The sequence below is a fragment of the Ostrinia nubilalis genome, chromosome W (assembly GCF_963855985.1).
Source record: "Ostrinia nubilalis chromosome W, ilOstNubi1.1, whole genome shotgun sequence".
NCBI lineage: Eukaryota > Metazoa > Arthropoda > Insecta > Lepidoptera > Crambidae > Ostrinia > Ostrinia nubilalis.
Genome location: NC_087118.1, coordinates 5,807,210 through 5,822,113, shown reverse-complemented (window position 1 = coordinate 5,822,113; position 14,904 = coordinate 5,807,210). Strand labels below are relative to the sequence as shown.

Sequence of the window (14,904 nt, the reverse complement as noted above, 5' to 3'; positions counted from 1 at the left end):
TATTTTTTTTTTTTTGTGATTTTGTTGATTAGTTTGCTCCTACTTCTGAAACAAATTTCAAAATGGCAACAAGGGGACCCGCAACAAACAAAATTGGGGAGATGCCCGCCTGCGCAGGTTGCCGCCGCAATATCACAGACAGGCGATACCTGAAATGTTGTAGGTGCGCGCAGTACTGGCACATAGATTGTGTAAATATTCCCGAGTGCAGATTCTACAACACTATGACGTCGGAGCACAAGAGCAGGTGGATATGCCCAGAATGCGTCTGTAGCCAGCGGAAGGGGGGTGACAACACCGAGACGCCGGTCAAGTCCTCGGAGGTCAGCCATGTAACCACCCGTCGGGCGGTCGCGGCGGCCCGCACGGAGAGTCTGGACGAGACGGGGATGTCTCTGGATGATGACACCCAGACAGCGGAGGAACAGAGCATCAAGGAGAGGGTACTTCCGGCGACTGGCGGCGTCCAGCCAGCTCTGGTTTCGCTAAACGAGGCCGTCCGGAGCATGATGAGCGAGCTTCGCCAATTTAGGGAAGAAATGCGGGACGAAGTGAAAACCAGGCGAGCCGAGATCAAGTCTCTCAGGGACGGCTTGCTGCAGTTGTCGGAGAGGGTGGACAGCTGCAGGACTCACGTCGTCGGCCTGGACGAGCGAATGAAGGCGCTGGAGCTCAAGGCCAACCAGGGCGACGAGGCCAACGCGGCGCGTCTGGACGCGATCGAGCGACGACTGGAGGCCGCGGAGCGTCCGGGCCCGGCGGGCGAGGGCGCGGCGTCGGTCGCGGAGCTGGAGCGGACGGTCGCGGGACTCAGGCTCGAGCTGAACGACCGGGACCAGGAGGCCCTGCTCGCGGACCTCGAGATCGGCCAGCTCCCGGAGCAGAAGGGCGAGAACGTCCTGCACAGCGTCGCCGTGCTCGCCGCGCGCCTGGGCGTGCCGCTGGAGGAGCGCGACGTGGTGTTCGCGGAGCGCGTGGGCGCGCCGCCGGCCGAGGGCGCGCGGGCGCGGCGCGTGGTGGTGCGGCTGGCGCGCCGCCAGCTGCGCGACGAGCTGCTGCGGGCCGCGCGCACGCGCCGCGGGGTGCCGGAGGGGAGCGGCCGGGTGTTCGTGAACGAGCGCCTGACGCGCCCCAACCGCCAGCTGTTCCACCGGGCGCGCGAGGAGTGCCGCGCCCGCCAGTGGAGGTACTGCTGGACGAGGCGGGGGCGTGTCTTCGTCCGCAGGAGTGATGGCGCGCAGGTTTTCCAGTTGCGCACGCCCGACGATCTCGTGAGAGTGTTAGGAGCTCCGCCCATAATAATATGACTCTTTGCATCCTGTAATTGCAACATCGGGGTGTTTAGTTTAATGTGCCGTATCGGGTTAAATTTGTATATGATTTTTACTGTATTCTTACTCACCTATGCAGTGTTCAGAACATATAAATGTCTGAAATTGTCTTTTTTAGGGCTGGGTCATTGTTACATAATACTAAAATCCTCATTTAATGAAACTCAGATTGCATGTTTTGACTGGTCACCTTATTTCATTATATTCATAGAAAATGATATGTGGTTATTTAGTTAATTATACACGGTTTTAAAGTTCACTGTTGTTTTATTTTCTCATACAATTACACAGACATGTTTTTTACCACAGACAATCAAGAAGTTTTTTTTTATTTTTTTTTATTACGGTCCGATCATATAGGGAATAATCCATCCATACCGCCGCCCAAGGACGATTACAGTCCTTCAAGATAGAGGAATGAATAGACACCAATCTAATAATCTAGTTGGAATCATCCAGGGGTAGAGGGCACAATTTGGCAATTGGCCTTTTAAAAATACCGTCTTTATACCTTAAAGAAACAACTCGAGTTACCCCGTCTGCACCTGGGTGCTTCCGAACAACACGCCCCAAAAGCCATTTTCCAGGAGGAAGTCTATCATCCTTTACTAATACAACGGTACCTATAGCGATTTCCGGCTGATCTTTGTTCCATTTGTAACGATGTTGCAAGGTTGTCAAATATTCATTCTGCCATCGCTGCCATAAACATTGTACCATACGTTGGATTATATGCCACCGATGCAAAGGGCTAAGTTTAACGTCCACTAAAGATGGTTCCGGTACACCAATTAAAGGTTCCCCAATAAGGAAATGTCCCGGAGTTAAGGGAGCTTCATCAAGAGTAGAATTTACTATAGTAAGAGGGCGGGAATTAACGCAAGCTTCCACTTGGGTTAAGAGCGTAGAAAACTCTTCATAAGTAAGTAAAGTTTGTCCGATTACGCGTTTTAGATGTCCTTTAACACTTTTAACTCCTGACTCCCAAAGCCCTCCGAAATGAGGTGAACTAGGAGGTATAAAGTACCAAGTCGTTTTGTCATTAGCCAAAAGTTCCGAAATTTCTGCAACGAGTTTAGATTTTGAGTCATGAAAGGCAATGTTTAAGTCGCGAGACGCGCCTACAAAATTGGTGCCGTGATCACTCCAAATTTCCTTGCAGTGGCCACGACGGGCAGTAAAACGTCTAAAAGCAGCAATAAAGGCAGCTGACGTCAGGTCAGTAACCAGTTCTAGATGAATGGCTTTTGTGACGGTACATACGAATAAGCAAATGTACACTTTACAAGTTCTCTTACATCTACCAGGATACAATTTCATGGCAAACGGGCCAGCAAAATCTACACCACTAGTTAAAAATGGACGACTTGGTTTGACACGAAACTTAGGAAGATCTGCCATAAATGGCACAGAGGGCTTAGCTCTCTGTTTAAAACATGGTACACATTTTGAAAATACACTTTTAACTAGATTTTTGACTCTAATTATCCAAAATTTTTGTTTAATAACATTCAAAGTGAGTTGATTCCCTCCATGCAAAGATTTCAGATGTGCATTTAACACAATAAGTTTAGAAAGATTAGAATCGTTACTCAAAATAATAGGATTTTTCATATTATCTGAAAGCTCTGCATTGGCAAGTCGACCACCGACACGAACTATACCATTATTATCTAAGTATGGATTAAGTACATGCAATTTACTTGATTGGTGAACTCGCTTACCCTGTGACAGGCAAGAAATTTCCTCATGAAACGAATCAGATTGAGACATCTTAATGCATCTGTTAAAAGCATCGTCAAGCTCCATAGAACTCAGATAAGCGGGTTCATCAAACAGTGTCCTATTTATTTTTGATTTACACAGTTTAATAAATCTCAAACAATAAGCAGTTACACGTATCAATTTTGAGAGAGTTGACCATCGTTTCAAATAAGAAATAGTATCAGCATTTTCAAAAACATTCACATTCGCTTCTACTTTAGTTTTAACTTTCATTTCCAAATCGGTGACTGGGACTACATTCTCATGGTTTACAATTGGATTACAATTTTGTAAAAATTGTGGGCCATTCCACCACAGGTCTGACTGCTGCAAATCACTTGGGTATACTCCACGTGAAGCCAGATCGGCTGGATTATTCGCGGAACTAACATGATGCCACTGGTTACTATTTGTAAGTGTCAAAATTTCTGAAGTACGATTAGCGACAAAGGTAGTCCACGTAATTGGTGTTTTACGTAGCCAAGCCAGAACTATGGTTGAATCTGTCCAAGCATAGATGTTTTCATTTGGTATATTAAGTATAGTTTTAACATGTTGTATCAAATTTGCTACGAGAACTGCACCACAGAGTTCGAGACGAGGGAGTGAAACTTGTTTGACAGGTGCAACTTTCGATTTGGCCATAACAAGATAAACTTTAACTGCATCACTGTCCCAAACTCGGAGATACACAACTCCAGCATAAGCAGCACAGGAAGCATCACTAAATCCATGCAGTTCCAATTTCATTGTACTATTAGAGATGCCAAGCCATCTTGGGAACTGAATGGTTTCAGTGTGTGTGAAACGATTAACATAATTAATCCATTCTTGTTTCAAATCATTAGGTAACTCTTCGTCCCAATCCAAGCCAGCTAACCACAGTTTTAGCATGAAGATTTTAAGTGTTATTATACCTGGTGTTAGCCAACCTAGTGGGTCGAAGGTTTTTGCAATGGTAGATAATACATTTCACTTGGTGATATTATCATTTACAAAATTTACACATATGTTCAATTCAAAATTATCTGTTTGTGAGTTCCATGTAATACCCAAAGTTTTCAGGGTATCTTCAACTTTTATATGGACTTCATTTTGTAGTTCTTTGTCATGATCAGGAATTTGTGATAGTACTGCTTTACTATTTGATGCCCATTTGTGTAGAGGGAAACCACCGCGTGCTAACAACTCAGTCAATCGTTTTTGAAGGACAGCAGCATCATCTTCACTGGATGCCCCGGTCATCAGATCGTCCATGTACAGATCAGTTTTCAAAATTTCTGCTTCTACAGGAAAATCATGTTTTTCATCTTCAGCGAGTTGGTGAAGTGTGCGTATGGCTAAAAAGGGAGCGCATGATGTTCCATAAGTTACGGTGAGTAGTCTATATTCCTGTATCGGTTGTGTTGGGCATTCTCGCCACAGTATTCTCTGGTAGTCCACATCATCTTTGGATACTAATATCTGTCTGTACATTTTTTGAATGTCAGCTACTAAAGAGAATTTATGTTGTCTCCATCTTGTAATTAAGTCTCTGACATCTTGTTGTAATGGGTATCCAATCAAAAGTTCTTCGTTTAACGATTTTCCTTTTTCAGTTATAGCACTTCCGTCGAAGACAACTCGCAGCTTCGTGCTCAAGCTTGTCGGCCGGAGGACAGCGTGGTGAGGTAAGTAGTGACGTTTCTCTATTTTCTTCTCATTTTCAGGTACTATCATCATATGACCTTGTGATTCATATTGTTTCATGAATTTGTGATAATCTTCCTTGAAGTCTTCGTTGCGTGTGAAACGTTTCTCCATATGTTGCAAGCGGTTAACAGCAAGGAACTCAACATCACCGAGGTTTGTGGGTGGATCATCTTTGAACGGTAAAGACACAATGTAACGTCCATCATCATTGCGTTTGTGAGTAGCCTTAAAATGTTCTTCACATTGTAATTCCAATTCTGTCATTGGTTTCTTGTACTGTATATTCTCTTCAATTTCCCAGAATTGTCTCAATAATTGATCTACTTCCAATTTTGTGTGAGTAACTACCATGTTGTGTTCTAGTGTTGCAGCATCAGTTTGTGAGGCTCTTCCAGAAATCAACCAACCCAGACGAGAGTTGAGTGCGATGAGTGAATTATACTTGCGAAGACCTTGTAGCAGGATGTGAGCATGCACGTCGGCACCAAGTAAGACGTCGATAGATCCTGGCTTGTGAAAGTTTGGATCAGCTAGATCCAACTGCATGTGTGAGGGCCAAGTATCTTGTGGGAATTCACGAGACGGCAGCAATGAAGTGAGTTTCTTGAGTACGTATGCATTCACTTCAAATGTGGATGTTTCACATTTTGTGGAGTGTATTGTGAGTTTCACCATAGATTTTGTAGTGACCATTGATGAGTTTGATATGCCGGAGATTTTGCCAATAACAGGAGTGCGGTCAAGATTCAATAATTGTGCAGCTGCTTCGGAGATAAAGGAGCCCTGTGACCCTTGGTCAATAAGAGCTCTCAGTGTATAAGTATCACTGTTCCTAGACTCGACCTTTATTTCAGCGGTTGCTAATATGACTAAGTCATCATTTGTTTCAGCCTTCAAGTTGACACTGAGATTGCAAGAAGCGCCAGATTCAGTATCATTTTCCTTTGCTGTAGATTTGTAACTTTCAGGTTTCTCGGTGTTATTTGTTTGTGAAGGTCTTGTGAAATGTAGTAAGGTATGATGTCTACGTCCACATTTTTTGCAATTTGTGCTTTGTCTGCAATGTGACACAGAGTGACCTTTTATCAAGCAATTGAAGCATATGTTGTTTTTCTTGACATAATCTTGGCGTTCAGAAACAGGTAATGCAGAAAACTCTTTACAGTGGCAAATGTAATGATTTTGTGAGCAGTAAGTACAAGTGCTTTCGACTTCAGTGGCAAAACTTTTCACTGTAGTTGTCTTTGGTGTATGCTGAACAGATTTTGATGCATCTTTTTTATAAACTTCTCGAGGTTGTGACAGATTAACCATTTCCATTGTTCGAAATCGTTTTTCAAGGAAGTTACTTAGTTCTTCATATGTGGGAATATTTGTAGAATTTTCTAAAGACTGTTCCCAAAGTTTGTGAGATTCTATGTCTAACTTTGAGACTATGATATGTACCACTATTGCATTCCAGGAATCTATCTCTATGTTTTTTAGTGAGGTAAGACATTGGCTAGTATTATCTAATAAATCTTTAATACCTTTGGCAGACTCTGTTGTTAGTTTTTTCTGCGATAGAAATCTACTGAGAATATTATTCACAATCACTCGCTTATTTTCATATCTTTCATTTAGCTTTTTCCATGCATCATCATAGTTAGCCTCAGTTAATGAATAATTTTTGAGTAACTGTTCGGCTTCTCCTGATAAGCTGCATTTTAGATAATGATGTTTTTCAATTTTTGTTAAGCGATCATTGCAATGTATTAGTGAGATAAAAAGGTCTCTATAACTCATCCATGCATTATAATCTCCTGAAAATTGCGGTATCGTTATTGATGGGAGTTTTGGTCTCATTTTTGAAATCTCAGCAGAGGTTATGTCAAGCTCACTAACTGTGGTTGTGGTTGATGTAATATCATATTTCTTGTCTTTTAGCCATGTTTTCAGGTCTAAGTAATTTTCCTCTGTGCATTCGTAGTTTTTCTCAATGTCGAAATTATAATCTTTTTTCGAGGTTTCGTTGTTTATTATTGCTGTCAATGACTCGTAACTTTTAGTGTACTCACACCAATAATCTCTTAATGCTTCCAAGCGGGTGTCGATATAACCTTTTGTTCTCTTGTCTTTAGGTGATTTTCTCGTATTGGTGGAAAGTTTCTCAATCTTTGTAGAGTTTTGGTTCATCACCATGATGTGTTTTGTTACACGTTCCGCCATTTTCACAAACTCGTATTTATAGTTATATTCCACTTTGACACTGATTTCAACAATAATTACACTTTACTTTGATTACTATCCGGTTCTCAGAAGGACCATTTGGTTATTTAGTTAATTATACACGGTTTTAAAGTTCACTGTTGTTTTATTTTCTCATACAATTACACAGACATGTTTTTTACCACAGACAATCAAGAAGTTTTTTTTTTTTTTTTTTTATTACGGTCCGATCATATAGGGAATAATCCATCCAATATGCATACACAAAGATATAATAACAATATGATGATACACAAAACAATGATTATTCTTGCTGTAATAAGTGATATCAACATGGTTACCACTGCTAATAGTATTGTAATACAATGGTGTTTATATTTGTGCAATTTGTCACTAGTGCGGGCCTTGGGTTAAACAATCTTAGAGTAGCTCTATTCAATGCGGGCTCACTTTGCACGAGACATGATGAGTTTATGGTGGCGATGGAAGAGTTGAACCCAGATGTGTTGGCCATAAATGAGACGTGGCTCAGAGCAGGGGAAGAGGATAGGGCACCTAGGGTGTCAGGTTATCGGCTTAAACATACTCCAAGACCTAATCAGGTTAGAGGGGGCCGCGGGGGTGGTGTTGGGTTTTATGTGCGCAAGAATTTATATGTAAGAGCATGTCCGCATCCTGGCTCCTCGACTACTATTGAACAAATGTGGATTTCTCTGCACATAAATAATAAAAAGATAATAGTTGGCACTGCCTACAGACCCCCATGGCAGGATGTGGGTGTTTTCTTGGACGCCATAGCGGAATCCGCTGCCTCCTGTGCAGGTTGTGATGGATTGGTGCTTCTCGGTGACTTTAATATCAACCTACTGGACAAGTGTAGCGGGAGGTGCAGGGAGCTAATGCAATGCATAGACAGCCTTAATCTGAAGCAGTTGATATCGGAGCCGACACACTACACAGATCACAGCAGTACTCTCATTGATATTATATGCACCGATATGGGGGCTGTTCAGGTTACTGTAAAGCACTCACCGGATCTGGGTGGCCATGCCATGCTCATGGCTGAATTTAAAGTCCGGAAAGAAAAAGTTCAGCCACGCTGGGTTACTTATAGACCATTAAAAAATATCATACCAGAACAACTTGAAGCAGATCTCAGTGCAATTGATTGGTCCAATCTTGAGGGAGTTGTGGATGTCAATTCTAGAGTTGAAATTCTAGGACGGTGTATTCTAGGGTTAATGGATCTGCATGCCCCATTAAAGACACGTAGATTTAAACATCCTCCACATCCCTGGATAACAGATACCATCAAGGAAATGATACATGTTAGGGACGATTACCACAAGCGGTACAAGAAAAATGGAACCACTGCTCTTAGAGATGGTTACAAAATGATGAAGAAGATGGTGGTTGATGCAATTGAGAAAGAAAAAACCTGCTTCTTTAAAACCCACATCAATAGTAACTCAAAAAATCCTAAACAGCTTTGGAAAAACCTGAAAAATACAGTGCTACCGGACAGGAAAGGTGCTTGTGAGCTTCCTCCAATATTTAATGACCCTGATTCAATTAATCATCATTTTCTCAACGTGCCTGGGGAAAACAATGTGTCGATCTCTAAATTAACCTATTATGAATACCACAGACATAGGAACCTTGTATCATTCTCACTCCATACTGTTAGCCCAGAAGTTGTTTTAAAAACCATCACAGCGCTTAAATCTAATGCCCAGGGAAGTGATGGCATCACACTGGATATGCTAATGCTCACATTGCCTTACTCACTTCAAGCGCTTACCGACTTGGTGAATGGTTCAATATTGCATGGAATTTTTCCTGACTGTTGGAAGGTGGCAGTTGTAAGGCCACTACCAAAGACTAGTCACCCAGCTTCAGTTGGGGACCTAAGGCCTATCAGCATCCTACCATGCTTGTCCAAGATCCTCGAGCATATAGTTTGTAATCAACTAACTAAATACCTTGAGGAGCAGGGGTTGCTCCCGGGACGTCAATCGGGATTCCGCAAAGGCTATGGGACGGCCACTGCTCTTTCGGATGTTATTGATGACCTTCTCGCTGCTCAGGATGGAGGGATGGTTTCGATGCTTGTGCTGCTGGACTTCTCGCGCGCGTTCGACTCTATTAATATTCCTTTGCTTCTCTCCAAGCTGCGTTATTATGGTCTAGATAGCTCCTCCATTCGATGGTTCCATAGCTATCTTACTCAACGACAGCAGTATGTAGAGCTGAAAGGGGTGGATGGGTTGGCATTATTGTCAGAACAAAAACCAGTAACTCGCGGAGTTCCTCAGGGATCCATATTGGGTCCAATACTGTACATTTTGTACAGTGCTGACATAATCAACTGCATCACGGACTGTCAATACCACCTATATGCCGATGATCTACAACTATATACATCATTCACCCCATCTAATCATGAAAATGCAATAATAAAGGTTAACAACCAACTAGGTAAGATTTTTGACTGGTGTGTTGCCAATTGCCTTGTTCTCAACCCTAGAAAATCAAAGTTCATGCTAACAGGAACACGTAAAAGCTTGGAGACTCTTAAAACCATACAACTCAATGTTGGAATAAATGGAGAACCTTTGGAAAGAGTGGCAGAGGTAAGAAACCTGGGAGTGGTCATAGACGGAAACCTAAAGTTTGAAAGCCATATACTCGAGTGCACAAAGAACTGCTTTTACCGCTTAAAGATTTTATACAACTTGAGGCCCTATTTAAGCGAAAGCCTTAGAATATCTTTATGTGAGTCACTAGTATTGAGCAAACTTAACTACTGTGACACAGTGTATGGCCCGTGCCTGCTGGGTAGATCGTCACGTCTCATTCAAAGGGTACAAAACGCATGCGCCCGCTTTTGTTTCACTGTTCCTCCGAGATCACACATCACTCCATTCCTAAACTCATCAAACATGTTAAGGATGGCTGCTCGGCGAAGATTGCACCTGGCCACCATGTTGTTTGGCATACTGGATAGTGCGAGGCTTAAGTATCTGTTCAGCAAACTGGAATGGGCCCAAGCTCAGAGTAGATATCCAAAGAGGCTATGCACTCACATATTTGCTACACCCAAACATCGCACAGCAGCTTTTCGCGGATCATTCAGATTTGCGGCGTCCCGGTGCTGGAACGACCTGCCTCCTCCTCTGCGCGCCCTGAAAACAAAATTCACTTTTAAACATCATCTGAGAAAATATTTAATGGAATTGCAAAAGATTGACAATGATGGGTTACTTACCAACGGGTCATGCGCGGCAAGCGTAGGAGACCTATCAGGGCGTCCTGGCGCCGGTAAGCCGCAGTAAAATGATGGACAGAGGCCGTGATCATGATCATAGAGCGCTGGGTTCTTCCAAGGTTGCACCATTCCCATTCCTATTCCCCATTTTCATTCTCGGGGCCCTCCCTGCGCATGAGTGCATCCTATGGGGGAAAGTTAATTAGTATTATTTTTATTAAATTCGATGTAACGAACTAAACTTTATGTAAATGGTTAGCTTTCTCACCAAGTTACTCGCACTTCATGCCAAAAAACCAAGGCAATGGGTGGAAATCAAAACGCCGGGCACTCCGTTTAGCGTCGTCTTGGGCCTGCTTTATTTTATTTATTCTGTTCTCTGGCTTGACCTTTGTAGTGTGTAGCTATAAATCACTTTCTTCAAAATCAAAATCAGGAATCAAAGTGGTGAAGTCCAGTTCCAAGGGTGAAATCACGTTTTTGTTGCGTGGCAGCATGTGGTCGTCAATAAATCTTCAACCATTTTCTTTTATTTTTTTTATTTTTTTTTCTTTTCTCTGTTTTTTTTTTTCCCGTTTCACGCCTTTGAGTTTTGTGGCATTCACAGGGGAAGTGAAATAGCTTAAGGGTATTTAAATGGTATAATTTATTAAACATTTTTATAAAAGTTTTAAAGTTGAAATAATTTATTTTATGTTTGTCTGGTCGATCTGTGAATTGTGATTGTGTGATTTTTTGTTTTTGTCCTTGCATTGGTGCACACTGGGTTGGCCATAACCATGGCCATGACATTTATCCTGTGGGTCTGGACAAAGTGCACATTATATTTGCAAGTCAGTCCAAAAGCGATCGCTAAGCCTTTTTTTCTATGGATTTTTTGACAAATTCGATTTTTGATTCATTTATAAAAGTGCATTTTGTCTAGGGGGGCTGGCGTCATGAGTCGACTCCAGTGTTGTATCCTAATTTATTTTTTTTATTTTTTGTTTGTATTTTCTCAACATAGCAAAATTGGTGCGGTGAGATAGTGGCGCCCTCTTGTCAATGTCAATGTCTTGTTTAATGTTTTGTTTTTTGTATTTAAAATGTTGGTTGGAGAGGCACCCGCTGAAAACCAGCGTCGGGGCACGCGTGCATGCACGCGTGGCTCGATTAATGCTGAGCGGGCGCCTTTTTGGCACAAAATATTATGCGTGTATAGTTTTAAGTCCCTTTGTTCTGTTTTTCTGTTTTCTTTTGTGTCAAATAAAGTTTTTCTTATTCTTATTCTTATTCTTAAATAAATATAGGAAAGAAGGTGAAAGCTTATTTGTAGGAATAAAGATATTTTTCCTTTTTTCCGGTGCTGTTACTTATGAAAATCAAGATGTGCAGAGTATAGCTAATATTTTAGACTTTAGGTACTTACTTTGCTACTTATGAGTGTAACTTTATTTCTCAAATCTCAATAAACTTTCTGACTGCTTCATGTAAGTTGAATAATTACTGTAAACCTCGCATTATGGAGTAGGTGGTGGAGTTCGGTTATTCTGTTAATTTTGAAGACTTTATTCTTTAATACTATGGGTATGATTAAGAATTCTTCATTGTATTTCTTTAACTTGGTTATCTCTTCGTTTGATATATTCCGTACTTTAGAAATATTAAAATTATGACTGGAAACTCAAAAATTCAATTTTATAAACACAAACAAATACAATCAATCAGTCATGTAATGTCAACAAAATTGACATAACTTTTTTTTAATGATGTTCTCACTGCTTTAAGATATGTGTTTTAGCCGAATTAGTAGCAGAAATGAACGAGATTGAACGAATGAGCTAAAATATTTCAAGGTTGGCCAACATAATAACGCAATTTTTTCTTAATATGGCAACAATTGGGTTATCACGCGATAGCGGGCGATAGACTTATCTATCGATGGTTACATGTTAGGGAAAACGATAAAATTATCTACGTGATCGAATATTGTCATATCATATCATGTCATTGTCGATGCGCGCATCTTAGGCCTACTGGTCCGCTTCATCGTCCAGCAGGGCTAAGATGCGCGCCGTGATAAACTGCTATCGCGGCGTTATATCGATTTTGACGTCACTATATCGTTTTATCTACCGGCGCTAACATGGCACCCCGAAAATTATCATGTCATCTGTCAAAATGTGATAGTGATAGATTTGTTTTTTTTTGTGATAAACCTGGCAAACCCTATAGGAGATTAACTTTTTTGCAAGCTACTTTAACTCTATTTATTTATCATTTACAATGGTAAATGACATTTTACGACTAATTTGAGGCTAGAAAAATTCAAAGAAAGGAATCTAGCACCTTTGTGATACTTTTACTTCTAGGTGGAGATTGAGTTCTAGTTCAAGAGTTTATCAGAAGCAGCATTTTGTAATTATTGCAATGGATGTGAGGCGAATCTGGCGACAGTTCATAATCGCTAGCTGCAAAATCTTAGTGCTCCCACAGTCCCACCCACATTTATTACATTACTTACCTTGTAAAATAACCATTAACTTACTTAACTACTTAGGTAGGCAGTCAACAGTACATCAGACAATACATATTAAGGCGATTACATGGCCGAACGACCTTGAGCATTAGAGCGAGACAACGCGCCTTCCCCCGCGCGACCGCGCTTCTGCCCGATACCAAAGAGCGTTCAGAATCAGATGCGACGCGCTGCGAATTCTAACATAAATGCCTACAGAAATATTGACTCGATCTGAATTTACGCAGATCGAAAAAAATTGCGATGCTTATTAATTGGTGTACCTTTTTAAAAAAAACAAATAAATAATTTGTGAGTTTCAAAACCGAATTAAAAAAGAAACGTAATATTATTATTCTTATACAGAATAATAGTCATGTGTCTAAGTGGGCTTCTAAACAGTTTTTAAGTGTGAGTAAGAGTACCTAAATATAAATGTCTGTCGGTTCGCAAGTGCCAAAATATTGGTCAAAATTGAAAAAATATTTTTGAATTGATTTGGTTGAAATTGAAAGTTTCTAAATAGAAACTTGAAGTCGAATTGTAAGGTGTTTAATTAAATGAAATAGAAAATTAATTATTCATAACTTAAGTTTATTTTTAAATCATTAATAATAATTATTATTCTTGTTCCATGTTCATTTATCCAAATGGCTATAACTAAGTAAAGTTAAAAATAAAACTACAATTTCAGTCATCCTTTTAATTAATTGAACATCATTATACTTTAAAATACTAAGAAAAAAGCCTTTCTCTGTTATTGATTTTTGGTAACATCAAGGCATCGCACAGCAACATTCCGAGACTCGTTTAGATTTGCAGCGTCTCGATGTTGAAACGACCTGCCCCCGCGCCGTTGCGTGCCTGAAAGTAAAACACACTTTCAAAATACATGTAAAGAAGCATTTACTGATTAGTGATTATGCAAAATGACATTTATTGATAGGCATACCATCAGAGTATGCACGTCGTGCGTGCGGGTATTGGCGGGCCGTTCCGGCATTGAGAACGCTGCTCGTAGTTCCCATTTTGCTCTCGGGATGCTTGGATGCTTTCGGTGTTACGATGGAACTGCAATAACTATGACTTCTTTTTCTTGATGAATCCCTGCAAATAAGTAAAACGTTAACAAAATGGGAATGATAACTCTGACATCCAACAAAAGCCACTTACCATCAGTATCCCTGCTTACAAGGCACCTACTGAAAATCAGTGTCTTGGCAGCTATCCTGTCAAGATGATACTGAGTTTTAACCGCCTCTGTGGTCTAGTGCTAAATTTGATCCTTGAAGACTTTCTCTGTTATTGATTTTTGGTAACATCAAGGCATCGCACAGCAACATTCCAAGGCTCGTTTAGATTTGCAGCGTCTCGATGTTGAAACGACCTGCCCCCGCGCCGTTGCGTGCCTGAAAGTAAAACACACTTTCAAAATACATGTAAAGAAGCATTTACTGATTAGTGATTATGCAAAATGACATTTATTGATAGGCATACCATCAGAGTATGCACGTCGTGCGTGCGAGTATTGGCGGGCCGTTCCGGCATTGAGAACGCTGCTCGTAGTTCCCATTTTGCTCTCGGGATGCTTGGATGCTTTCGGTGTTACGATGGAACTGCAATAACTATGACTTCTTTTTCTTGATGAATCCCTGCAAATAAGTAAAACGTTAACAAAATGGGAATGATAACTCTGACATCCAACAAAAGTCACTTACCATCAGTATCCCTGCTTACAAGGCACCTACTGAAAATCAGTGTCTTGGCAGCTATCCTGTCAAGATGATACTGAGATTTAACCGCCTCTATGGTCTAGTGGTAAGACCACCTGCTTCAGACGCAGAGGTCCCGGGTTCGATTCCCAGTGGGGGCAGATTTTTCTGTTCGGTTTGGTTGGTGGTAGGGCTTGTTCTAAGTCCGCCTGGCTAGCTACCACCACCTAAGTCTGTCGCCGTAACAACAACGTTAACAGCATTATTGTGTTCCGGCAGTTAGAGGTAAAATATAGCCAGTTCCTCCGTGGTTGAGGATTCCGGGTGAAGCTCGTTTCCATCTTCGGCCTGATCGTCACTTATCATCAGGTGAGATACAGGCCAAAAGCTTCCTCGTTGTGGATAAAAAAAAGAGTGGCCTTTTTGACTACA

The 14,904-nt window shown here is 41.3% G+C and overlaps 2 protein-coding genes, 1 long non-coding RNA gene and 1 other non-coding gene across 4 annotated transcripts; 2 read left to right on the top strand and 2 right to left on the bottom strand.

Annotated features, from left to right (window-relative positions):
* The first annotated feature begins 224 nt into the window (after positions 1–224).
* On the top strand, positions 225–1,307 carry LOC135086415 (uncharacterized). Its single transcript, XM_063981144.1, has one exon. The coding sequence runs from the start codon at positions 225–227 to the stop codon at positions 1,305–1,307; it is 1,083 nt and encodes a 360-aa protein (XP_063837214.1).
* A 2,760-nt stretch (positions 1,308–4,067) lies between these two features.
* LOC135086414 (uncharacterized) lies at positions 4,068–5,480 on the bottom strand. Its single transcript, XM_063981143.1, has one exon. The coding sequence runs from the start codon at positions 5,478–5,480 to the stop codon at positions 4,068–4,070; it is 1,413 nt and encodes a 470-aa protein (XP_063837213.1).
* A 7,974-nt stretch (positions 5,481–13,454) lies between these two features.
* Positions 13,455–14,296, bottom strand: LOC135086357 (uncharacterized). Its single transcript, XR_010260435.1, has 4 exons — positions 14,258–14,296; positions 13,934–14,169; positions 13,713–13,867; positions 13,455–13,624 (listed from the first exon to the last, which is right to left on the bottom strand). It is a non-coding gene; the product is annotated as an uncharacterized LOC135086357 (long non-coding RNA).
* A 265-nt stretch (positions 14,297–14,561) lies between these two features.
* On the top strand, positions 14,562–14,633 carry Trnal-cag (transfer RNA leucine (anticodon CAG)). Its single transcript has one exon. It is a non-coding gene; the product is annotated as a tRNA-Leu (tRNA).
* Positions 14,634–14,904: the final 271 nt, after the last annotated feature.

Bases quoted from the DNA above. Each gene is read 5' to 3' on its own strand.
- LOC135086415 (XM_063981144.1), top strand. From the start codon at position 225: ATGACGTCGGAGCACAAGAGCAGGTGGATATGCCCAGAATGCGTCTGT.
- LOC135086414 (XM_063981143.1), bottom strand. From the start codon at position 5,480: ATGGTCACTACAAAATCTATGGTGAAACTCACAATACACTCCACAAAA.